Source organism: Protopterus annectens, chromosome 9.part0 (assembly GCF_019279795.1).
Source record: "Protopterus annectens isolate FY-2018-M chromosome 9.part0, PAN1.0, whole genome shotgun sequence".
Taxonomy (NCBI): domain Eukaryota; kingdom Metazoa; phylum Chordata; order Ceratodontiformes; family Protopteridae; genus Protopterus; species Protopterus annectens.
The window spans coordinates 803,198,073-803,223,011 of record NC_056743.1 but is presented as its reverse complement, the minus strand read 5'-3'; the positions used below and the strand labels follow the sequence as shown (position 1 = coordinate 803,223,011).

Below are 24,939 nucleotides of genomic sequence, written 5' to 3'. Positions count from 1 at the left end.
TGGTGTGAGAAGAAGTGTGATAATGTTGGAAAACGTTTTGTCCCATTTTAAAGAAAAATGCATAAAAAGTATTACTAAAGCTGTACAGAATCAAAATAAAAGTGAAAGAAATTGCATTACATTAGTAATTTTAGTGATATGTAAAATAAAAAGTGTAAAATAGTATATAACTGTGCACTTTCTACTGTGGAAATGTTGTTGTGTCTTTTGGCTTTTCCCGGTTAGGGGTCGCCACAGCGGAACTCTGATCCGCTAATGATTGGCAGTAGATTTTTAAGTGCCGAGTTGCCGGCCCTGACGCACAACCTTCAACGAAGGTACACCCATTCACGCATGCCTCCACACAGAAGACACTCTGGCTGAGAATTGAACAGGACAACGTCTTACTGTGAGGCGACAAAGTTACCGCAGCACCACCACCGCAGTATATCTACTGTGGAAATGTATTATCATTAAAAAATGAAGCTAAACATTTAGTTCTTCACTGTGTAAATAATGCTGCGTAAGTTGTATGTAGGTTGCTGACCGAAGTCCCATAATGCTCTAGCTTGCTGATTCTTACCTTTACTATTACACCTGTAAATATGAAAACAGGAAAGGCATCTTCTAGACTCGGGCTGAAAAAACAGAGTATATCTTGTTTGGGGACTGTTGCTTCAAAAAAGAATGACTGCTGGAAGATACCATTATACAAAGATGCCCAACTGTACTTTTAAGGATTCTGAAAATTCCATTTTGGATAGAAAGGTCAGAAACAGACATAGGATTGTACCTGTAAAGACACTGAAAATTCCACTTTGGACAGTAAGGTCAGAAATATTTATTTATTTAACATTTGTTTACCAGGAAAATCTGACTGGTCACAGGTCCTTTTTCAGCGGAGGCCCGGGGAGAAAAGCTCCACAAGAATTACAAAACATTTAACAAGCAAGTATTACATAATACATTCAGATTATATAGTATTATTCCATCAATTTATATCATATAAGTCATAAAAACAGTAAATTAGAAAATAATTAGACATAGAGATTGTATAACAATAGGCTACAAACACTGATAGTGAAAAATGCTGCACAACAGTAAAGGCTGAATTAGACAGTAGAGTAAATTGAGAATATATAAATTTCTACAAATATTCTTGGAGTTGTTTGAGTGGAATGCTAAGACATTTAGGAAGAATAGGCTGAGAACCTGAATAGCATTAGAGCTGTGAGGTGGGAGGAGTGGTGAAGATTGCTAAGGGGGAAATGGACAGTTACATAGTTTAGATTTAACCAAGTGAGACCAGTTCTTTTTTAAAGTTGTCTTTATCAGTAATGGATCGTATGTCTAGAGGAAGTAAGTTCCATTGCCTAGTTATACTAGCTGAATAGAGGGATTGGCCAGCCATGTTATTAATTTTGGAAATTGTTAACAGAACTTTATTAGTTGAGCGAAGAGGGCGAGTGCTGCTATAGGGTTGCACTAGACCCTGTAGAGCAGGGAGTTTTTCAGGTTGGTGTAATAGGTTGTGCAGTGTAACAAGCTGGTTATAAGTAAGTTGGTTGGGTAGTTTGAGCCAATTCAGGTGTCTCAGTGCTGAACAGTGGTGTTCTCTAAAGTTGAGGTCAGTGGCAAATTTGGCTATTTTACTGTAGCAGCTTTCCAATTTTGTCAGCTCACCATTATTTAGATTAGTACAAATGGGGGAGGCGTAGAGAAGAGTGGAAAGTAGATGAGTAGTTGTGAGGGTAGCTTTAGTACTTTTTGTTAGATACTGTTTATTTCAGTATAGACTACCGGGTTTTTTATTTACTCTTTTGATGGTCTGGGAAATGTGTAGGTCAAATTTGAGTGAGCAGTCAATGGTGACCCTTAAGACTTTTGTGTGGGGTACAGGGGGGACGATGGTGAGATTAGAAGATGATATGGAGAAAGGGGGTGAGGGTTTGGTGGTTTGCTTGGGAAAAATAGTATACGTTTTGTTTAGTTTGGATTGAGAATGAGTTGTGATTCTGGTAACCATTTTTCAACTTCTGAGAATGCTTCTTGGGTTATATTCTGTAATTGTTGGACAGAATGTGCAGCACAAATTAATGTGGATTCATCTGCATACTGGACAAGGGAGGCTTGTCCACTGGCACTATATAATTTATTTGTGAAGAGTGTAAACAGGAGTGGGTCGAGAATGGATCCCTGAGGGACACCTAGATTTATGGGTACTAGGGGGGATATATTTTTTGTCACATAACTGCTTGCTGACATCCTGAAAGGTAGTTTTTAAACCAGTTAACAGTGGGATAATTCTGCTAGAGAGTTTAAAATTTTGATATGCGATACCATGTCGAAAGCCTTTGACAGGTCAAGGAAAGTAGAGGACACAATGAGACCACTATTCCTATACCGGTTAATATTGTTAGTAAAGGATTGCAGAGTGGTGGAGGTGCTGTGATAATGGTGAAATCCATGCTGTGACTTGGACAGGAGGTTATTTCTGAGAAGGTGGGACAAGAGTTGAGTATGAATGCATTTTTCAAGTATTTTAGAGAGAGGTGACAGGATGGCGATGAGTCTAAAGTTGGATAGCTCAGTTGAGCTCCCTCCTTTACGTAGAGGGATAATATGGGATATCTTCCAGATTGATGGGATTTGTTGTTTAGTTATAGATCTGTTTATTAGAATACAGACTGGATACGCAATGGCCTCTGCTGCTATTTTTAGGAATTCTGTGAGAAGTTTATCGGCAGCAAGGGCGGAAGGTTTAAGTTTAAGTAGGTGTTTGCTTATAACATTGACTAGAACTGGATGAAAGGAGAAGGTATGTTGCTAAGGTTACTTGGGATCTGTTTTGGGGTCTCTTGGTGAGAGTTGGAGGAGTTATTAGAGTGAGCTAATATAGATTCTGTAAAGTATTTGTTGAATCGGGTTTCAATGGAGGATTGATTGTCTGGGATTGTGGTTGATGGGGTGGAGACATTGCCAGGGTGGGGGATTTTATTGATAGTAGCCGAGAATGTTTTTGGGTTATTTTGGTGTCTAAATTGTGAGTTGTGATAGAAGTTTACTTTGTCAAGTTTAATTTTTTTTGGCTAGGTTTCTAAGTTTTTGGTAGGCTAGTTTTGTTTCTGGGGATTTATCTTTTTGCCAAGTGTACCATGCTTTGTTGCGTTGTCTAAGAAGGGAATTTTTTTCAATGGCTAGCCATGCTGCATAGTTTGATTTAGTCCTAATAGTCCTTGTTGGAGCTAATTCATGTAGGAGATTTAGAAAGGTGGAGTTGAAATATTTGGTGGCTGTATCTAGTGGGAGGTATTTTAGTAGTTCCCAGTTACAGGAGTTTAGTGCAAATATGAAGGTCTGGGGGGAGAAATTCTTTTTACATCAAATAGTGATATATCTAGTATGCTTATTTAGGTGAGTCCTTCTTCTAAGAAGAAAGGTAATGAGATAGTCACTTAGGCTGTCTGGGAGACAGCCTGCTTGCAGTGAGGAAGTGGGCCTGTTTGTGTGTGCCATTGTGTGTTTATCTCTCTTGTAGGTGATTGGATAATTTGGGTGAAGCCGTGAAGGTTGATATGGGTAGTTGGGGATGTACTACTGCAGGAGGCCCAGTCGATATTGAGGTCACCCATAATTATAGTTTCTTGTGGTAAGGCTGTGGATGCCTAGCGGAGAATATGCTCTAGTGTGGATGTGTTATCCCCAGGGGGAATATATATGCCAATTATGTTAACATGTTTATGTGTGTTGATTTTTAATTTACATAGTATGATTTCTGCTTTGTTGAAGTCAGAAGAGGTAGGCTGAATATGTTCAAGATTGAAATTATTTTTTTAAAGAAAGGCTACGCCCCCTTCTTTTTTGCTTAGCCTGTCTACCCTGTGTATGTTATAACCTGGAGGTACAACCTCATCACTATTAATGTTGGTTTTAAGCCATGTTTCAGTTAGTAGTATAATGTCGGGTGAGTAGTGGGCTATGGTGGCATAGAGCTCATGGAGTTTGTTTTTGATACTTCTAATGTTTACATTTAAGAAAATAGGTCTGATTTGTGGTAGGGTAAGGAGGAATTAATCTGCTGGTTAAGGTTAGTGAGTGGGTGGGTAGGGCCTAAGGTAGGGCCAGGGTTGGGGTGTATATCTCCACTCACTGTCAGTTTACTTGTCAAGTCTAGTATCGTATTAAGATATTTTATTATAAGTTTATTGTATTGTAAGAAAGTAGAGGTTTGTTTAGATTCAGATAGTATTATAAGGTAGTGGTGGTCGATGACTGAGATGTTACTTAAGGATGGAGAAATGGTGACATTGCTGGATGTTTTTTGGAGAGAGTAGGTGATGGTGGTTTTAAAATGGTGAGAGTGACTTGGACATACTTGTTGGTATGAGGTGATGGTAGTTAAGAGGAATAAAAGAAGGGTGTATATGATAAGGGGTGTTAACATTTTGAATTGTGTGTAAGTCAGTGATGCTAGGACGTTGTGTGGATTAGTTAAAGATAGGAGTGTTAGGAGGGGTTAGTTAAGTGGTTAGTAACTTGGCTGAGTAATTAGGGGCTGGGAATTTGGATTGGAGGTGATGTTGGATAGGTTGAGAGTGAGAGGGGCGTGGTTAGTGATATATAAATGTAATTGATTTGGGGTGGGTTGGAATAGGGGCAGGGTAGGGGAATGGAGGGAGCCCAAGCAGAGTGGGGATAGCCCTCGGCGTGCTTGTGTGAGACCAAGAAAAACAATCAGCTAATTGGATTTACCCTTGTGTAAATCAGTACTTGCTGAGCCCGCGGCCTATGTCAGATATGTAGAACTGATTGTGTGGTATGAGTTCCAAATTGCAGAGGCTGTAACTGTTCACTTGGGCAGACAGCAGTAACTATACAATGGGAGGGAAGGTTGAAATGGCAGGGGCAGCTCAGAGAAAAGGATTGCCGCTTGAGTTTCTAACTACGGTGAAAAGAAAAATAGCAATGGGCATGTGGGTTAGGGGCTTTGGACTGATTGTATCCTTGGCAGAGTGCAACTCAGTGTAAGGTTATTAACAAGGAGGTATTATTTTTAACAATATTAACATACTTTGTGATCACTTTTGAATTGTTTAACACCTTGAATAGACTAGTCAGTGTAGAAGTCATGGGACCTGGTCTTGCTCTGTGATAGGGTTGAACAGCTGGCAGGTTTCAACTGGGCTGGAGCTTAGGGAGTTTGTGACCACTTTTGAATTATTTAACAACTTGAATAGAGTAATCAGTGTAGAAGTTGTGGGACCTGGTCTCGCTCTGTGATAAGGTTGAACAGCTGGCTGGTTTCAACTGGGCTGGAGTTTAGGGAGTGTGAGTGTATACGCTGCTGCAGGGAATGCTCGGCAAAAGGGATAATTTAATAGGCATAGGATTGTACATGTAAGCATTCTGTAAATTCCATTTTTGGAGTTAGAGGCCAGAAATGTGCATAGTATATTTTTAGCACAGGTAGACAGTTCCAGTTTAAATGTTAGACAGTCTTTTTTTTTTCCTTGCAATTATCTGCCTTTTTCAAGGGGTTATATTTGGGCTGGCAACTCAGCATCACAAAAATTGACTGCCAATCATTAGCGGACCGGAGTCCTGCTGTGGCGACCCCTAACCAGGAAAAGCCGAAAAGACAAACATATTCTGTTATCTGTGCAGGCCTATTACTATTTACATATTTACTTGGCATAGAAGTGGCTTATTTCTTAGAAATGTCTTATTTCATTCAAGAAAAGAAGTATATTGTTTAACTTTGAATTCTTGAGGCTGATAGTCTATTTATAGGTCACAAGTTTTATGCATTTGACATTTACTTGCTATTATGTGAAATACCCCTAAACAAAGGCGATTGCTCAGAGATAATTGATACCATTTGAATATTTAAAGAGTGTCTTATTTTAAAGGTATACCATAAAGTATGTTCTAGTTTTATTATTTTGGCTAATTAGTGGCAGCATACCCTAAATCTTGGCTGGGGAGACAACAATTATCCCACTCACAATTCTGAGAAATATCATTTGTTTGTGTGAGTAGGCAAAATAATTCTGATCATGTTTCAACTGTGGTTTGTAAGGTTGCACTGAAAGGAAGTGGTCTCAATCTAAGGTGGTTGAAACCTCCAGGAGGCAGTGATTATAAATTGTATCGTGGCTGTGCAGTGTGGAGCTTACCTGGACATGACAGGTACTGGCTATTTAACAAGGCAGCAATGTAAATATAACAATAATATATAGATTGTGCAGTGGTGCAGCGGTTGCATTGCCACCTCACAGCAAGAGGTTCTCTGGTTTGATTCTTTGCTGGGGTACCTTCTGTGCAGAGTCTGCATGTCCTGTCAGCATTCGTGTGGGTTTCCTCCAGGTGCTCCAGTTTTGTCCCATGTTATAAAGACATACATCTGGAGCATTTCTCCCCAGGCCTCCGCTGAAAACTGGCTTCATTCCAAGTCAGACTTTCCTGGTAAAAAAATGTAAAACAACTAAATAAAAGATAGATATAGATAGATCTAAATATATGAAAAAGCACTCTTTTTGTTATATCAACATGTTGCTTCTAATGACACGCTGTCATTGAGATAGTATCATTCTTTTCCATCTGACTTCTATATTTGCCACCATGTAGTTCATTTTCCATTAATGAGCAAGTATTTTATCATTTTTTCTCCTTCCTTTCCAAAATTTTGTGTGTAATTGCATTGTCCATTCTTGGCTGCTTCTGTGCAATTTATCTTTGAAGAAAAGACTTGTTATAATAAACCAAATGTTTTGTGCTGTTTATTGCTGCTCAAACTTTACAGAAAGTCATGTCCAATCTAAGTGCCTGTACAGATACCAGATTGGTGCATGCACACTAGTGCCTGCATACACTACAGGTAACATCTTTCAAAAGGCAAATAAGGTAACGGATACGTAAGAGCAAAAGTATTAAATTTGCAGATACAGCAGGGAAGTTCATGGGACCAATGTTGAAATATTATTTCACAGAAAAGGTGCTCAATAATTGGAACAGCATTCCTAAAGAGAGAGTAGTTTCAAAACAGTACTGACACTCAGGGAATTATGGGCAGGAATACAACACACTGTATGAGGAATGGGATAATAAATTACTTGTGTTGTTTATGTAAGCTATGCAGCTTATCAAATTTATAGGGATATGGACATATTTGATGGATTAATTTATACTTATAATTCATCAAAATCTATGCTTGCATGCTTGATATTTTTATGAAAGGTGGAGATTTATGCTTGCATTGCAATATATATCATTCAAAAATGCTATATAACACAAAAAGAAAAATAAGGAATTATTCATGATTTAAGAAATTCTAACTATAACTTAAAAGTGACCTGACTAGCATTTTTAACTTTCACCTGGCTGACCATTAGTAGAAATGGATAGCTGAGTAGTTGTGAAGATTTGAGAGTGCACAACTGCACTATCTTAGAATGTCAGATATATTCCTTTCTGTAAGATACAGCAATGCCATAGCTGATTAAATTAAGAAATGTGGACTGAAAGTTCAACATGTGGTGGTCCCTGCCACATAAACAACTGGATTTTGACATTATTTTTCCATAATTTATTATAAATCTGTAGGTGGTCTGTTCATTAACGTCCGGAGCTCAGAAATTTTCAAACCACATTCAGATTGTAGAGCAGATTGTGGGATCAGTAATTATTGAAAGCGCAACTGAAAAGAATGCCACAAATCTGTGATATCCCTAATTGTCAGAAGGACTTTCTGGCATGTTCTTCTCCAGCTGCAACACCACCTGAATGCATCAGAAACATAAAAGCTTGGTTTATTGTTTGGTGGCAAATGTGGACACTGGCGATAGGGGTTCCTTAGAGGAAGCAATTAGAACCATCTTGATTGCAAATCATACTTACTGATAATAAAGACATAGATGCAACACCATCAGTGGGTTTAAAATAGACTGTAGTTATCTCATGTTTATGGATGCTTTTCACTCTTGATAAAGCAATGATTGATTACACCATGGCCCCTGTGAGGGTATGTATTTGGATTGTTGGATGCTGTGAGTATAATAATATTTTAGTGGACTATAGTTATCTCATGTTTATGGATGTTTTCAGTCTTGATAAAGCAATGATTGTTTACACCATGGCCCCTGTGAGGGTATGCATTTGGATTGTTGGATGCTGTGATTATAATAATATTTTAGTGGACTGTAGTTATCTCATGTTTATGGATGTTTTCAGTCTTGATTTATTACTTTGTTGTTTGTTTAAGTGTATATTTCTCACAGAAAATGCTGTTTATGAAAAGGTGACCTGATGAAATCCAATTAGTGGATGAAACCCAAGTTATTTCAGTGAGTAAGCCTGGTCTAATTTCTTTACTTTTATTATTTTAAAACTTAGAGGTGACTTTTGAAGTTTTGACTGTTTGTGAATGATTGACTTTAGTTTATGGGCCTGTTTTTGTAAAAAACGAATGCCTGTTACTTTCACACTGGGGTCAGCTATTCTCCTTGCATCTCTGATTGTTATTAAGTGCATAGAGATTGGGACAATTCGTTCCACTTGGATTTAACCCTCTGTTCTTTCACCCATGGTGTAGTTACTATATGATACTGGTGAGTGTCTCAGACTTATAGATTAATCCCAGTAAGATATCAATGTTTTCCCAAAGCCTTAAACACTAGAGGTGTGCCCCACTGCCCAGCCTGTAGTCATTGCTGCTGAATTAACTACATATTTTCTGACCTCACCAAGGTGAGCATGAAATGACACTAGGCAGCTAGTGTTCATGTAAGGTTTGTCTTAGAATGGAATAATAATAGATACAAAATTAACTGTACCCTCTATTAGGGAAGTTATTGTTAATGAGTTATATGGTACTGTTTGCTGATAATTTATGGAAGTATATGGTTACCTTCTTTGTGCCATAAGAGTAAAGCGATGGTTGATTACAGTATGGGCCCTGTGAGGGTATGTGTTTGGATCATTGGGTCGTGTGGGTGTAATATTATTTTAGCGGACTATAGGTGGTCATGTAATAATAGTTTAGTGGACTATAGGTGGTCATGTAATAATATTTTAGTGAACTATAGGTGGTCATGTAATATTTTAACGGACTATAGGTGGTCATGTAATATTATTTTAGCAGACTATAGGTGGTCATGTAATATTATTTTAATGGACTATAGGTGGTCATGTAATATTATTTTAGCGGACTATAGGTGGTCATGTAATAATAGTTTAGTGGACTATAGGTGGTCATGTAATAATATTTTAGTGGACTATAGGTGGTCATGTAATATTATTTTAACGGACTATAGGTGGTCATGTAATATTATTTTAGCGGACTATAGGTGGTCATGTAATATTATTTTAGCGGACTATAGGTGGTCATGTAATATTATTTTAACGGACTATAGTGGTCATGTAATATTATTTTAACGGACTATAGGTGGTCATGTAATATTATTTTAGCGGACTATAGGTGGTCATGTAATATTATTTTAGCAGACTATAGGTGCTCAGTATCATGCTGTTTCTTCTGTAATGGGCTCCAGCAGCTTAACATCAACATTTAGCATTTAAAAAAGACATTTCCAGTAATGATTACAAGTGGAGAATAATGATGTCACAGTCAGCAAGGTTACAGTGCTAATGGACACAAGAAAGGACTAGAACGAGAGATAAATGTCTCCGTTTCAATTATGGTACCTTAAGTTATCAGGCAAAAGCATACGCCATACGTGTTTATAGTTTAGGTAAATGGATAGTCCTTCTGAAGCAAGTTTGCTCCTTTTATATTGTGGTACCTGAGGTAAATTACTTATTGTAACAGATTGGTATCATTATGAATAGCTATGTTATTCACAGTGTGTCTTATGTTTGGTAAATCATATAACTGCCATGCAGACAGGGCAGGAACAACCCAAAGCTCAATCAGTACCAGCATTTAGAAAGTAAAAGAATCAGCTCTTATAGGCACTAAAGGGATTTAAAGACTTGGTCTAGAAACATGCTAGATGAAGAAAAAGAAATAATATTGACTACCATCTATTAAAGCCAAAGAACATTAACTCTGTACTTCATGGTAATTCACCTGAGTTACTTTTTTGTTCTTGCTGCAGACCCAGGAAACACATAACAATATAACTGCAGGCATAAGGCCTCATTTGCCTCAGTCTTACCTCTACTATTGAACTGAGATCATCATGTCCATCCCAGTCCTGTGAGTAAATTTCTTGCAATGTTTGTGACAGTCGCTTTGAGCCATTGTGCATTTCTAAAAAAAGAAAAACAAGATTTTTTTTTAACAAATGCCAGTATATTCTAAATAAATACTACTTTATGAAACAAAATGCATTTCTGTTTAGAGGTGATGTAAAATACCCTGCAGGAAGCAGCAGTTAAGAAAAAATGTTAATGGATCTGTGTAGCAGTTGTGTGCTGCTGATACTGATTGAGAAAGTAGCTTCTTTGGCTTATCTTCTAAACCAGGATTTATAAATGCATAACTACTAGAAGCTTCCTGACCTCTAATTTTCTGCTTTTCATACTCAGATACCTCAGTAACCATTTTTGCCCTTCCAGGATATTCCCTTTCCAACTCTTAATCAAGGAAGTCTTCCATGCTCAAGCAAGGCACTTCTATCCACTAGATATTGCACTTCTCAGCAGATATTACAAAGGTGCTACGTGCATAGATAATCTGAATCTCTGATGGACGACTGAATAGCTCTGTATCAGATTGCTTAATTTGCTTTGAAAGCTTTCTCTCCCTGACAATTCCAGACATGTGCCAATGAGAATGAAGAAATAAAGTGGGTTTAGGGAACATCTATTTCTTTTCTGCTACCGCCATCTAGTGCACAATGACAAAACAACACTGGTGGCATATAAAGAATTCTGGGATTAGGTTGCATTTTCGTTGAGGCAGCTGCACTGACTTCAACAGTACAGCGTCTCTAAGACTTAAAGGGCACAAGTTATACCTTAGTTGGCAAAGCTGTCTTGGCTTGTAACATGTCTAATCACTCTGTGTACACCACACTCAGGAGCTTTTTTGTTAGCAACCTGTCTTCAGGCATAACACCATTTATGAGACCATAGTAGCTGGGTGGCATGGATCTCAGCAGAAAAGATTCTGGAGCACAGTATCTGACTGGTCTTATTGCTGTCCCCATACGTTATCTTTTAGGTGGGAGGGAACAATCTGGTGTGTGTGGACCAAATTATATATATAACATAAATAATATATAACAGTGCATTTCTTTTATAGTCTTGGCCTACACTGTGTCTAACATAAAATGTACCAGTGTCTCATGCATACATGCAAATGGTCCTAGTTTGGGATATCCGCAATGTGCATTATGTTATATTTTCAATGTCTTTTGACCCACCTCTCCACCAGGAGATGAGAATGTAGAAATGTAGCAACTAAGGCCACACGGCCTTGCAGAATAAGGAACACTGATGACCAACTGCTGATTACTCTGCCCCCCCCCCCCCCCAAGATGTAAGACAGTAAGTTCAGCCTTGGTCACTGGCTGATGCTGTAATGACTTATTGTCAGTCACAGACATTTCTTGGCTTCCTGATTATCCTAAGACCTTTTTGGCCTATTTTCTATAATACTTATCATAATAACCTTATCATCCCAATTTTTATTGATTCATTTGTAAATTATGTAAATCCAGTAGGCCTGCATGTCTTTTTTCAGGGGTAAAATGGCAGCATTGTCTGACTAAGTGGCTCACTCACAATCACACCACTGACTGAAGGAATCATAGCCAGGATTACTGAATGAAGCTTGTTAGAAGCTCATAGCTTTAGTCCTCTCTCTTACCTTGCCAGAATATTGGCCTGATTTCATTGTAAACATTGCTTCCTTGTCATCTTAAATATTTTATTTTAAACTAGTGTTGAAGACACACAAAAAAAAAACAGTCCTAAGAGGAGAACAGTGTTGTTGAGCTATCAAGCTATTCAGAATCCATGAACTTCATAGTTACTATTTCTACGTAAAACAAAAACGGTAGTCTTTTCAACACAATAACTAGAATCATTCAAATCTATGCCACCCTTATGCATACAAAATACAATGGTCTTACCTTTCACAGCATGAAGAAAAAACTTTAAATCCTTACAAAGTTTGAGTCCTTCATTCTGAAATAGAATACATTTGTGTTTGTGTTAAGGATTTCCTTTAACTTATTAACTGTTTTTATAAAACTTACTGCAGTTTAGTATATGACATACAGTCAGCTGAAGGTAGCATTGAAACTGTTTTTTGAACCATTTCAGTAAACTACATTTTGCAGATTTATGAAACATGTCTACAGAGAAGAAGAATACAATGCTACTCGTCTGTCAGTCTAATCAGAATCATAGAATTTCATAGGTAATGTTAACATAGGAAGCAAAAATAGTAGTAATTTTTCCGGAGTAAAAAGAGACACTCGAATATTTTTATCCTGTGCATAAGTCCCCTCAAATTATTTATCGTATGATCTCAGTTATTCTCATTAGGGGTAATATATCATGAGATGGGTGAGGCAAATCTATAACCAAATGGGAATAGATTATTTCAAGCACAAAAATGCAAATTTTCCAGCCTTAAAATGGCCCGCAAGGCAGCTAGTTTAGTACTTACCTATGTACCTACGAACCTGTGAATATATATCAGCCCTCAAGTCTTATATTTCGACCATTGGTATTATTAATTGCTACATACATATGGAGTGCTGCTGTTTCTAAAATAAATGTGAAACAATACAAAATTGTTCAGTTTTCACTACTCTAAACTTTTATTTATTTTATTTTATTGCATTTGTTTACTGGGAAAGCCCACTGGGCCTAAAAGAGCCCATTTTCAGTGGAGGCCCAGGGAGAAAAGCTCAAACAAGATATAGAAATAATATAAACATTAATTAGTACAGAAGTAGAAACAGTGTTACAGATAGTAAATATAGTAACATATATACATAAAAGCAGGAATCTAGTTTGTTTGATTACAGTAATATATACAGAAAATATACATTAAAGCAGAATTCAATGAATTCAATCAGAGTGGTATAAAGAGAGATATATTAATCAGTATTATTGTACCAGAATCAACAAGTGAAGATAAAAATAAATATGGAGAAAGTATCATCAGTCACTAGTAGCAAAAGACATAGGAGATTAGTAATCATATAAGGAGAGTGAAGAGTTTAGGTTACAGAGTGGAACATAGCCAGGAAACATTGAGATGATTTTAAAGTATTTGTTTGAAGGTGGTGGTGCTGCCTGTGTTTCTTATAGAAGGCAGAAGTGAGTTCCATAGTTTGGCAACAATGAAGGAATAGAGGAGTTGACCAGCAGGTAAGGTGGGCTTATCTACTTTCAAAAGTAGATGATTTTTAGATCTTAGATGCCTGCTGGGATGGTATTTGGCAAGTAGAGTTAAGAAAGTAGGACAGTCTGTGGGTCTGTAGATTATTTTGTGCACAGTAGTTAGTTGGGTGAATGAGAGATGGTGGGGGGTTCCAGCCACCCTCATTGTTTCAGTAACTTACAGTGGTGGGATGAGAATTTGGCCTTGGTGGCAAATTTTGCTATTCTGTTGTAACACATAGCAAGTTTGGATTTTGTAGAATTTTGGATATTAGTGAAGAGGGGGCACCATAAAGGAGAGAGGGTAATAAAAAGGTAGTTGCAAGGGTTTGTATAGTAGAGAGCCTAAGAAAATGTTGGTGCCTGTAGAGCATACCAAGCTTTTGGTGTGTTTTTTTATGTTATTGTTTATGCGTAGGTCAAAGTTAAGGTTTTCATCTATAATAATGCCTAGTAATTTAGTGTGGGGGACAACTTCTATAGTGGTATTGTCTTGGGCTTCTATAGTGAAGAGTTTTTTATCAAATGGAGTAGTTTTCCCAGGAGTAAAAATTACTAGTTTAGTTTTTTTTTTTTTTTTTTGATTTAGGGCAAGATGATTGTTAAGCATCCGAGATTCAGTAGAGGTGAGGGCATTCTGAATAATTTGCTGGAGTTTAGAGCTGGAATTTGCAGTGCATATTATTGTAGAGTCATCAGCATACTGGATTACTGAGCATTGTGGGAGAGTGGTGTGAAAGTTGTTAATAAAGATGCTAAATAAGAGAGGACCAAGTATGGAGCCTTGGAGTACCCCTGTGGAAGTATTGAGGAAGGGAGAGTAAGATTGTTGCCATTTGGTGGATTGCTGCCTATTGGAGAGATAGCTGTTGACTCATTGTAGGGTAGGGGAAGAAATGTGGAGGGTGGATAGTTTAGAGAGGAGGATAGTGTTGGAAATGGTATCAAAGGCTTTGGAGAGGTCAAGGAAAATTGAAGCAATTATTTTACCAGAATCCCGTGCCCAGTTAACTGTATCAAGGAAGGATAGGTGGGTGGTAGCGGTGCTGTGTCCTGGTCTGAATCCATGCTGAATGGGTGATAACATTTGATTTTCATGCAGGTGCTTGAGGAGTTGGTCATGGATGCATTTTTCCAGTATTTTAGAGAGGGGTGAGAGAATTGCTATGGGTTGAAAGTTTGTGGTGTCTGTGTTGCTGCCACCTTTGTGTAAGTGGAGAATGAATGCTTTTTTCCAGATGTCTGGGACAAGGGATTCTTTAATGGATCTGTTAATGAGTATGCTGATGGGATAAACTATAGAGTTTGCTGCTAGCTGCATGAAGTGTGGGGGTAGATTATCGGGGGCCAGAGTACAGGGTTTTTTATTGTGCTGGTGAGTATGGGGGAGAATTTTAGGTTAGGGTTAGGTGTAGACTTGTTTTCTGAGATGATTTGGTCATCAACTGTCTTGTTGGTGGTGTTGTTAACTGTAGGAAAGGTGGCGGTTAAGTTAGCTATGGTGTCAATGAAGTAGGAATTGAAGAGGGTAGCAAGTTCAATGTTTTTTTTTTTTTTTTTGTGGGTTAGGGGATGGATTTCTTTGAGAGCCTGGGTGTAATAGTTGGCTGATGGAGGACCAGAATTTTGGGGGATTATTTTTATGTTGGCTTTGTAGATGGAAGCAGTGGGCTTTTTTGTCAGTGGTTATTAGACATTTTGCCTGGTTACAGAGTTGCTTGTAATGTAGCAGAGTTGAGGGTTCTTTGTTTTTCTGTCATGATTTCCAGATTTTATCCTTTGTAGACATTACTTCTTTGGTGGATTTTGAGAGCCAGCATGCATGGTTATGTTTTATTTGTTTTTGGCGGGTGTGTTCTTGTCTATTTAGGATGTCTATCTGCGAAGTGAGGTGTAATAAAAGCTCTCCTCATGATAGTTATCCTCACCATCACTGACTGAGTAGAATGTTATATAGCCCCAAGTCACACCTTAGTGCTTAAGATACTATTTGGTATAAGCATATTTGTTTATTTATTTTATTAATTTATGTATTTATATATTTAGGTACGCCTTGTTAACTGAATAAATGGACTTATCCAAAAACCCTTTTCAAATACATTCCATGTCACTTGGGCAAGGACAATCAGAAACAAAGATTATATCAAATACAAAAATAGTATATAAGGTTCTGTGCAAAAAGAAGAGACAGTTAACATCGATATTTTATTATTATTACTATGAAGTATAAGTTGCAAAAGAAAATTTACGAAGCATGAAGTGGAGCTAGGAACTAAAATTTCTATTTAAGGAGTAAACTAAAACATTTCAGAGCTTTACCAGAAAGGCTCATCCAGACTCTGCTACACTTTGCTGTGAAGGAAAGGTTAGTTTGCTTTTATTTTTTGTATTACTGTATTGCCTTTCTATATTTTGAATACTGTAGTTTGTTTTCTTTACCTTGTGTTTTGCTTGCATTCTGTTTTAACAGCATATTAAAACTTCAAAAGAGACCACAGCTCTCTCTGTTCTGAGTCAGGCAGAAATAAGAACTGATTAATTAAGGACTCATTCATAAGACATAAGAGGTCACTTAAGGTTAATCACTTGTTAACAGAGGGGTGGAGCTAGGAACTAAAATTTCTATTTAAGGAGTAAACTAAAACATTTCAGAGCTTTACCAGAAAGGCTCATCCAGACTCTGCTACACTTTGCTGTGAAGGAAAGGTTAGTTTGCTTTTATTTTTTGTATTACTGTATTGCCTTTCTATATTTTGAATACTGTAGTTTGTTTTCTTTACCTTGTGTTTTGCTTGCATTCTGTTTTAACAGCATATTAAAACTTCAAAAGAGACCACAGCTCTCTGTTCTGAGTCAGGCAGAAATAAGAACTGATTAATTAAGGACTCATTCATAAGACAGAAGAGGTCACTTAAGGTTAATCACTTGTTAACAGAGGGGTGGAGCTAGGAACTAAAATTTCTATTTAAGGAGTAAACTAAAACATTTCAGAGCTTTACCAGAAAGGCTCATCCAGACTCTGCTACACTTTGCTGTGAAGGAAAGGTTAGTTTGCTTTTATTTTTGTATTACTGTATTGCCTTTCTATATTTTGAATACTGTAGTTTGTTTTCTTTACCTTGTGTTTTGCTTGCATTCTGTTTTAACAGCATATTAAAACTTCAAAAGAGACCACAGCTCTCTCTGTTCTGAGTCAGGCAGAAATAAGAACTGATTAATTAAGGACTCATTCATAAGACAGAAGAGGTCACTTAAGGTTAATCACTTGTTAACAGAGGGGTGGAGCTAGGAACTAAAATTTCTATTTAAGGAGTAAACTAAAACATTTCAGAGCTTTACCAGAAAGGCTCATCCAGACTCTGCTACACTTTGCTGTGAAGGAAAGGTTAGTTTGCTTTTATTTTTGTATTACTGTATTGCCTTTCTATATTTTGAATACTGTAGTTTGTTTTCTTTACCTTGTGTTTTGCTTGCATTCTGTTTTAACAGCATATTAAAACTTCAAAAGAGACCACAGCTCTCTCTGTTCTGAGTCAGGCAGAAATAAGAACTGATTAATTAAGGACTCATTCATAAGACAGAAGAGGTCACTTAAGGTTAATCACTTGTTAACAGAGGGGTGGAGCTAGGAACTAAAATTTCTATTTAAGGAGTAAACTAAAACATTTCAGAGCTTTACCAGAAAGGCTCATCCAGACTCTGCTACACTTTGCTGTGAAGGAAAGGTTAGTTTGCTTTTATTTTTGTATTACTGTATTGCCTTTCTATATTTTGAATACTGTAGTTTGTTTTCTTTACCTTGTGTTTTGCTTGCATTCTGTTTTAACAGCATATTAAAACTTCAAAAGAGACCACAGCTCTCTCTGTTCTGAGTCAGGCAGAAATAAGAACTGATTAATTAAGGACTCATTCATAAGACAGAAGAGGTCACTTAAGGTTAATCACTTGTTAACAGAGGGGTGGAGCTAGGAACTAAAATTTCTATTTAAGGAGTAAACTAAAACATTTCAGAGCTTTACCAGAAAGGCTCATCCAGACTCTGCTACACTTTGCTGTGAAGGAAAGGTTAGTTTGCTTTTATTTTTTGTATTACTGTATTGCCTTTCTATATTTTGAATACTGTAGTTTGTTTTCTTTACCTTGTGTTTTGCTTGCATTCTGTTTTAACAGCATATTAAAACTTCAAAAGAGACCACAGCTCTCTCTGTTCTGAGTCAGGCAGAATTTTATACCACTGTCTTTCTAGTTGCCCGCCTCTTATGTTAATCTGACCATATATCTCATTTCTCTCTACTTTCACTGGCTTATGTGAGTAATCACAAAATCATCATTTTTGAAATCCCACCCCTTCAATTATTTAAATTTATTGGCCATCCTACAGTATTTCATAGTACCAAAATACAAAAGTGACCACCCCTTTCAATCCATCTTGCTGTTTTAAAAATAGTAACTCTCCACTAAACCTTAACTTTTTAAACAGGTAAAACTCAAGTTACCTACTTTCACACCTAACTTCTCTAGTGCACACTGCAGAGTGCATTCTTTTCAATCTTACCTTTAAGCATCCCTGTGACTAGCACTTTCTCTAATACCTGCTGGAAAGCACTAGGAAGCCTTAAACTCATACAAACACTGAACTCTCCTTGTTAACAAGGAGAAATTAATAGTAGGCACTAAACAGCCTATAATTGCAAAGTACCTTGCTAAGGAAACAGCTCCTATACTTTACAAAGAAAAAAAAAAAGCCCCAAACCAGGCATGTCCAAGGGTCAGCTTCCGGTGATTTCTCCTGTCCACCTGGTGAATCTGGGCATACTGGGGCAATGCAGCAATTGCCTCATGTACACAGACAACCCTCTCCTCCTACCACCCAACACTACAACCTGTGAGAGATGCACTTACATAGCCAAAATGGAAGCAAAGCTCTCTCCACCCAAGATTGTGCTAAACAGTCAAGAGGAGAAGGTTAACACCCACACTACACCTCAAGCAACACATAGCCCTTCTAAACCTGCACCACCAACACCCACATATAGCAACACTAAATCCAGACATGCAGAGGCCCTTAACTGTAACCTGCCCAAGCAACAAAGACCTCTGAAGCTGAAACGCAAACAAACACCAATCACAACCAATGTGTCACATAGTTCACAACACCATTGTGCCACCCAGCAACAGCCCCTAAGGCAAGACAATGTGCCTAACACTTTAGCCATAGGTGACTCTATAGTCTTGTACACTGGTGTCCCTCTCACCAGGTTGAATAAGGAGAAAATTACAGTCAGCTGCCTGTCGGGTGCCAGGATCCACCACATAACGCATGCACTCAAGTCACTCCACAACAAGTACAAATATGACTCTGTCATTGTCCATGTTGGAGTGAATGACTTGAGACATACCTCCCTGGACTACATGAAAAGAGACATGGAAGAGCTCTCGGATCATGTGGCCTAGGCAGGTATGACCCTAGCCCTGAGTAGCATCCTGCCTTCGCCCAGAATGATACCACAATATAAGGATAAAATGATTGACTTCAACAATTGGCTAAGCTTATGGTGTCATTCAAAGGGGATCCAGTATCTGTCTGCCTGGGATGACATGATTGACAGACCACGATGCTTTGCCAGAGATGGTCTGCACCTGTCGCCCCTGGGATTCAGGTTACTGGCTAAGGCTCTTGCCACCCCTATAGTGCCTTTTTAGGCAAACTTCAAAGGACAAAACCACCACCGTAACAGGTACAAGCATGCAAAATCTGAAGGTAAAGCTACTCAATGCTAGAAGTCTAAACCTCAAAATGCACTCTCTCGAGGCATTCCTAAAAATGGAGAACATCGATATCTGTGCAGTAACTGAGACCTGGTTCAAGGCTCCAGAGAGCACCCCTGCAATACCAGGCTACAACTCTTACCACACTTTTCGACCACCAAACCAGGACCGAAACACTAAAGGTGGAGGAGTGTCAATATTCACCAAGGATATTCACACCACCAGGCTAGTTGGCCAACACAATGTGTCTGAAATTCTCCAAGTGCAACTAACACTAGGTAAGACTGCAATCCAAATTGTAGCTTGCTACAGATCCCCCACCATACCCCAAGATTCTCACTACACCTTTCTAAACATACTGGAAAATATTAAGATAGAACCAAACACCCTAATACTGGGTGATTTGAACTACCCTGCCATTAACTGGGAAAACTACTCATGTCCCAACACCTTTGCGCAACGGTTCTTGGAATTCATAAATTCCAACGCCCTGGATCAACTAATCCATAGTCCCACCAGGGGCTCCAATATCCTAGACGTGGTCATTACCAACATGGGAAATCAATGCTCCATACCTATGGTCACCCCCTCATTAGTCAGGTCTGACCATAAGCTAATCACCCTTAACATCCACATCCCACCCCCCCCAGTAAAGAAACCACCATAAAAAACTTCTCCAAAGCCAACTTCATGTTACTCAAGTCAGAAGTGACAAACTTCATGACACCCATGCAGATGGGAACTGAAAGTTCAACTGCTGAGTCCTACACTAAGGCACTGTATGAGCACATCCACTCATGCATGAATCGTGCCATACCAAATAGAACCAAAATGCTCTCATCCAAAAAAAGGAAGCCAATCTGGTGTTCCCCTGCCATAAACAAACTTTACAACAAAAGGAAGAAACTTTTGCAGAAAAGAGGAAAATCTCAGGATGCAAAAAACTCCCTTACTAGCCTCAGTAAGAAACTGAGATGCCTCATAAAATCCTCCAAAGCTAGTTACGAAAATAAAATTGCCAAAGATTCCAAAGACAACCACAAAGCATTCTATAACTATGTCAAGAATCTAAATGGCAATGCTCAGATCTGCTCTGAGCTAAAACAGAATGGCATTAAATATACTGATCCGAAGGATATTGCCAATATCCTGGCAGATCGATTCAGTGCCAACCTCACCCCCCTCTCACCCCCTAAATGGCCCATCTCAATACCGGAAGATTGCCAAATTCCAGTAATAACGGCCACACAGGTACAAAACGCACTCTCTAAAGCCAAGAATACAGCATCCATGGGACCAGATGACATCCCGGGCTGTGTACTACATGAACTAAAATATGAACTGGCACCTCACCTAAGTGTCATTTTTAATCATAGCCTCACCTCAGGTTTCGTGCCCACTGAGTGGCGCAGAGCTACAGTTATCCCAATCCACAAGGGGGGATCCACCTTGGATCCCGGAAACTACCATCCCATCAGTCTGACAAGCCTCATCTGCAAGACCATGGAGTGTATTATCATGGAACTTATAAACAAAGACATCGGCAACCTTCAAACACTGGACCCCACCCAGTCTGGGTTTGTGAAGGGCCGATCTTGTCTCCTGAACCTGATTGACTTCTTTGAATCAGTCTCCAGAGCCATGGACAAGGGTAAGGTGGTCCACACAGCCTATCTAGACCTTGCCAAGGCCTTTGACACCACCCCCACTCTGGAATCATAGATAAACTTACTAAGTTGGGCATTAATCCCTATGTCACCCAATGGGTTGCTAAATGGCTTACTGATAGAACCCACACTGTAAAAGTAGCTGACTCCAAATCCAGCTCCAGACAAGTGACAAATGGAGTACCTCAGGGTTCAGTCCTGGGGCCGCTCTTGTTTGGCATCTACTTCTCTGAAGTACAGGTCAACACTAAGGGACTCTGGCTAACAAAGTTTGCAGATGACTGCAAACTGGGAGCCATTATTGAATCCCCAAATGATGTGGATACTCTACAAAAGGACCTTACAGAAACAGATGCTTGGTGCCAGAGCCATGGGCTCAAGCTCAATGCCAAGAAATGTATTGTTATCCCCTTTGGGAAAAAACATGTATCCATGAATTACCATATAGTACACTAAACACAGAAAGTTTGATAAGAGACTTAGGGACACAGGTGGACAGTGGTCTCACCTTCGATAACCACATCGACACAACAGTCAGGAAATTCTTCTATGTGGCACACCTCATCACGAAGGGCTTTTCATCCAGAAAAAAGGAGGTTATTGTCCCACTGTACTCATCCCTCATTAGACCCATTATAGAATACAACGCCCCATTTGGTATGTACCTCTCAAGACATCTGCAACAACTGGAAAGGGCTCAGAAATACCTCACTAAAAGAATCACAGGCCTAAAGCAGATGCCCTATGCTGACCGCCTTAAAAAACTCCAGCTATACTCTGTCGCATATTGTCTACTCAGAGGCGATATCTGCTTAACATACAAGGCCATGTCAAACCCAGAGCTGTTGGACATGCTACACTTAAAGAAATCCCAATCCCTCAGAGCTATACGCTCCAGGGATCTAAACCTTGTCATCACAATAAACAAAACATGTTGGAGGGATAGGTTCCTGACCCAGAGACTCCCCAGACTCTGGAATAGATTGCCCATACATGTCAAGCAGAGTGCCTCTTTGGACCTCTTCAAGAGGAACCTTGACGATTGGATGGGAGAAAGGAAAGTCACCCCAGGGATCACGTCAGTCGTCCTGCTAGACAGGGGTCCAGGAAAGTAAATAATGTGGGAAGAAATAGCCAGGGAATTGTTATGGCTAGGCTTGTATAGGCCCTAGGGCTGATAGCCTAGTACCATCCTATGAACCTATGAAACTATGGTCTAGCAGAGAACAAAAAGGACTTCAGTACACCTATTACAAAATAAATATACATGACTTGCTCTGATTCTAAAATGCAGCTAGGCAATATGCCCAGGCATTTGGTAAGTTGATCAGTAAAGCACTCTGTGATATAAAGTATAAGAATGGAAGCAAAATTACAAAGGTGGACAGTATTCTGAAAAAAGTAAGCCATTCTTTACATTCTCTTATAAAATCAGTAACAAGGAACAAAGTACTCTAGTAAAATGCAATTTTTACAACATGCAAGGGGTCAAACACAATGCCATTAGCCAGTGTCCCTAAGACATTTACATGTATTTTGTCTAATTAGACAAGACAGTAAACTCTGAAGATTCCTAACATTCTCTGGAATATAATTTCATAAAACAGGTACTGTTTTAGAGACTGCCATACTGGGTGTGTGCAGGGTGAATGGTAGTATGTAGAGCTGAATGTCCTTGTTGCTTCTGAGGGTATAAATCTGTTTTGAGCTGAACTTTGTCCAGGAACTGGGGGGCAATATCTGTTGGGTAAGATTTCAAAGGTGAATGTGTTGAGCAGGTGCATAGCTCTTTCTGTTTGAGGAAGCTGCTTGCTTGCTTTTACAAATACAGTGATGTTCTTTGCGGCTGGCTAGATTGATGAATCTGGTAATTTTATTCTCAGAAATTTGTGAGTGTAGTATTTTTTGGCTAAGAGAAAGGCAATTATAGAGAAAGAGTATTCCAATCTGGAGAGAAGCAAATTAAAATCTACATCCCATCTGGCCTCAGCATAGACCCAGTGAGATATTTTGTAAGATGCTAGTACTTGCATGTCAATATAAGCATGAAAGGAGGGGTTCTGATTGAAGTTAAGACCTAGATATCTCTACAGTGAAGTGGTGGGAAGGGGAGATTAGGTAGGGTCAGTAATACAGAGTTCATGAACATTCTTTAGTTTTTAAACTGTGCCAAACAACATTACAGTGAATCCTGTATATTTATGAAAAACTTATTACCATGTAGCCAATTCCAAATAGCCTTAAAGTCATCACACAGCTGTTTTTTTCAGCCAGACTGGGATCTTATTGGATCTAGTGGCCATATAGTATACTGTTTATAGGTTCTTAGGTTCATAAGGAATGTAACAATGTGAGGTATTGCCAGCTTTTCCAGGAGAAGTAGAGCAGTGCATGCGTAACATATGCCGGCACAGTTAGCTGGAATTTTATAAAGAATTATATGTCATTTGCATATCAAACTGATTTATTCAAATGCTTGTGCTGAAAATGTATTTGTAAAGCTGCTTGTGTTAAAAATGTAACAACAGTATGCCCTGCTGGACAGAAAAAGAAATATACATGTACTACTGTAACTGTTGAAATGTGTGTGTATGTGTGTGTGTACTATTGACACATATGTGCTAATTCCTGACAACTTATAGCCAAGGGGGTTAGCATGGGATCCAAAAGTCAGATAACTAGATGTATGTGATGTCCTTCTGTAATCCATCACTAAAATCATGTTTAATAATAGGTGAGACTGAAGACTGGGGTATTCTGTTTTTTGTAACCTGACAAAGAAGGATCTCTCACCTACTTCATCTTGCCTTGCTCTAGTAAGTAACCAGGGAATAATAATTATTTAGATCAGTCAGGAAAATATAGTGAGATTAGTTAAGTATTGTTTTTCTGGAACTGTGTGAACCTGTCCACCTGTATTATTTTTAATATTTCCTGTGATTGAAACTCTGGTGTTTATTGTAAATAGCTATTTAGTATTTTCATGTTATTTTATTATTATTAAATATATTTAAACTTTCATTGTGGCTAGGCCTTTAGAGAATATTTTAACCTTTGAGAGTGATTATATTTATTCGGTGGCACTGTGGCCACTCCTGAAAGCCTTGCTGTTTGGTCAACATTACCATTTGTATTAATATTAATTTTACTCAATATAATTGGGTACCCTTGCAAGAGCCTTACAGTAGCTGGCCTTGGAGTGTCTGGTGGTAGTGTAATGACCTTATAGTCTGTGCAAAAGGAGGCATAGCTAGTAAATCTGTGTCAGCCTTTCCCAGGTGTGTGTGTGTGTGTGTGTGTGTGTGTGTGTGTGTGTGTGTGTGTGTGTGTGTGTGTGTGTGTGTGTGTGTGTGTGTGTGTGTGTGTGTGTGTCAGCTGCTTGGAGCAGACACATGAAGCACTGGTTTCACAGAGATGGTGCTGGAGGACTGGGCTTGGACACGCAGCTAAGGACTCAACCCTATTGTTGTGCCAGTGGGAAGTCTTATTGGGAAGGGAGACAAATAGAGAAACCCAGACCCCAGAGTGAGTGTGTTACCTGTATACTCTTAAGGAAAATTGTGCTTGATGGAGACAGCTGCATCTGAAATACTGGATGTATCCATTTTTGTTCCAGGTGAATGTCCCTTTCCAGTGCCGGTAGTAATGATTCCGGCTTCTTGTTTACTTGCCCAGAGTGGGGACATCACAGGGGGTTACTAGGCTAATAGCCCTAAGATCTTTACAAGCCTATCCATGCAGTACCTGTGTTCCCTAATTGGCCATTTTTAGATGGTTTGATTGTTTGTTGAGTGAAACTATTATAAACATCAGCTGCCCTTGTCCATGAGGGACATAGATGTCACCCAGTTGTGCAGGTTGTGCTTAAATAGGGTCATTGCAGATCTATGTGTAATGTGAATTGAGAGTTTATTCCAGAGTAGCAGTAATCTCTGTGAGACATGTCTGTCTCTCCAGCATGTTTTGTTTAAGTCACAGGCTAGGCTGAGATCGCTGGATTGAGTGACTCTTGTCTGATTTGATTTGTGGACATGCAGCATTTCCACTAGGGCAGGGTCAGAGACTGCTGTGTAGGCCAGGCACATGTCACCTCTCAGCAGCCTGTAAGACACAGAGTACAGTGAAAGGGTTTTCAGTCTTTCCATGTAGGTCACATTTTGGA

At 38.8% G+C, this 24,939-nt stretch overlaps 1 protein-coding gene across 2 annotated transcripts in view; it reads right to left on the bottom strand.

Annotated features, from left to right (window-relative positions):
* The window catches only part of BIN2 (bridging integrator 2), a 353,798-nt gene that overhangs the window by 176,844 nt on the left and 152,015 nt on the right, over positions 1–24,939 (bottom strand). Inside the window, exons 5-6 of one of the 2 annotated variants that reach the window (XM_044083439.1) lie at positions 12,078–12,132; positions 10,155–10,249 (exon numbers count right to left, since the gene is read on the bottom strand). In XM_044083439.1, the coding sequence (XP_043939374.1) occupies positions 10,155–10,249; positions 12,078–12,132 (150 nt within the window). Of the gene's footprint in view, positions 1–10,154; positions 10,250–10,531; positions 10,737–12,077; positions 12,133–24,939 lie in introns of those variants that run through there. The other variant, XM_044083440.1, reaches the window with a different exon arrangement.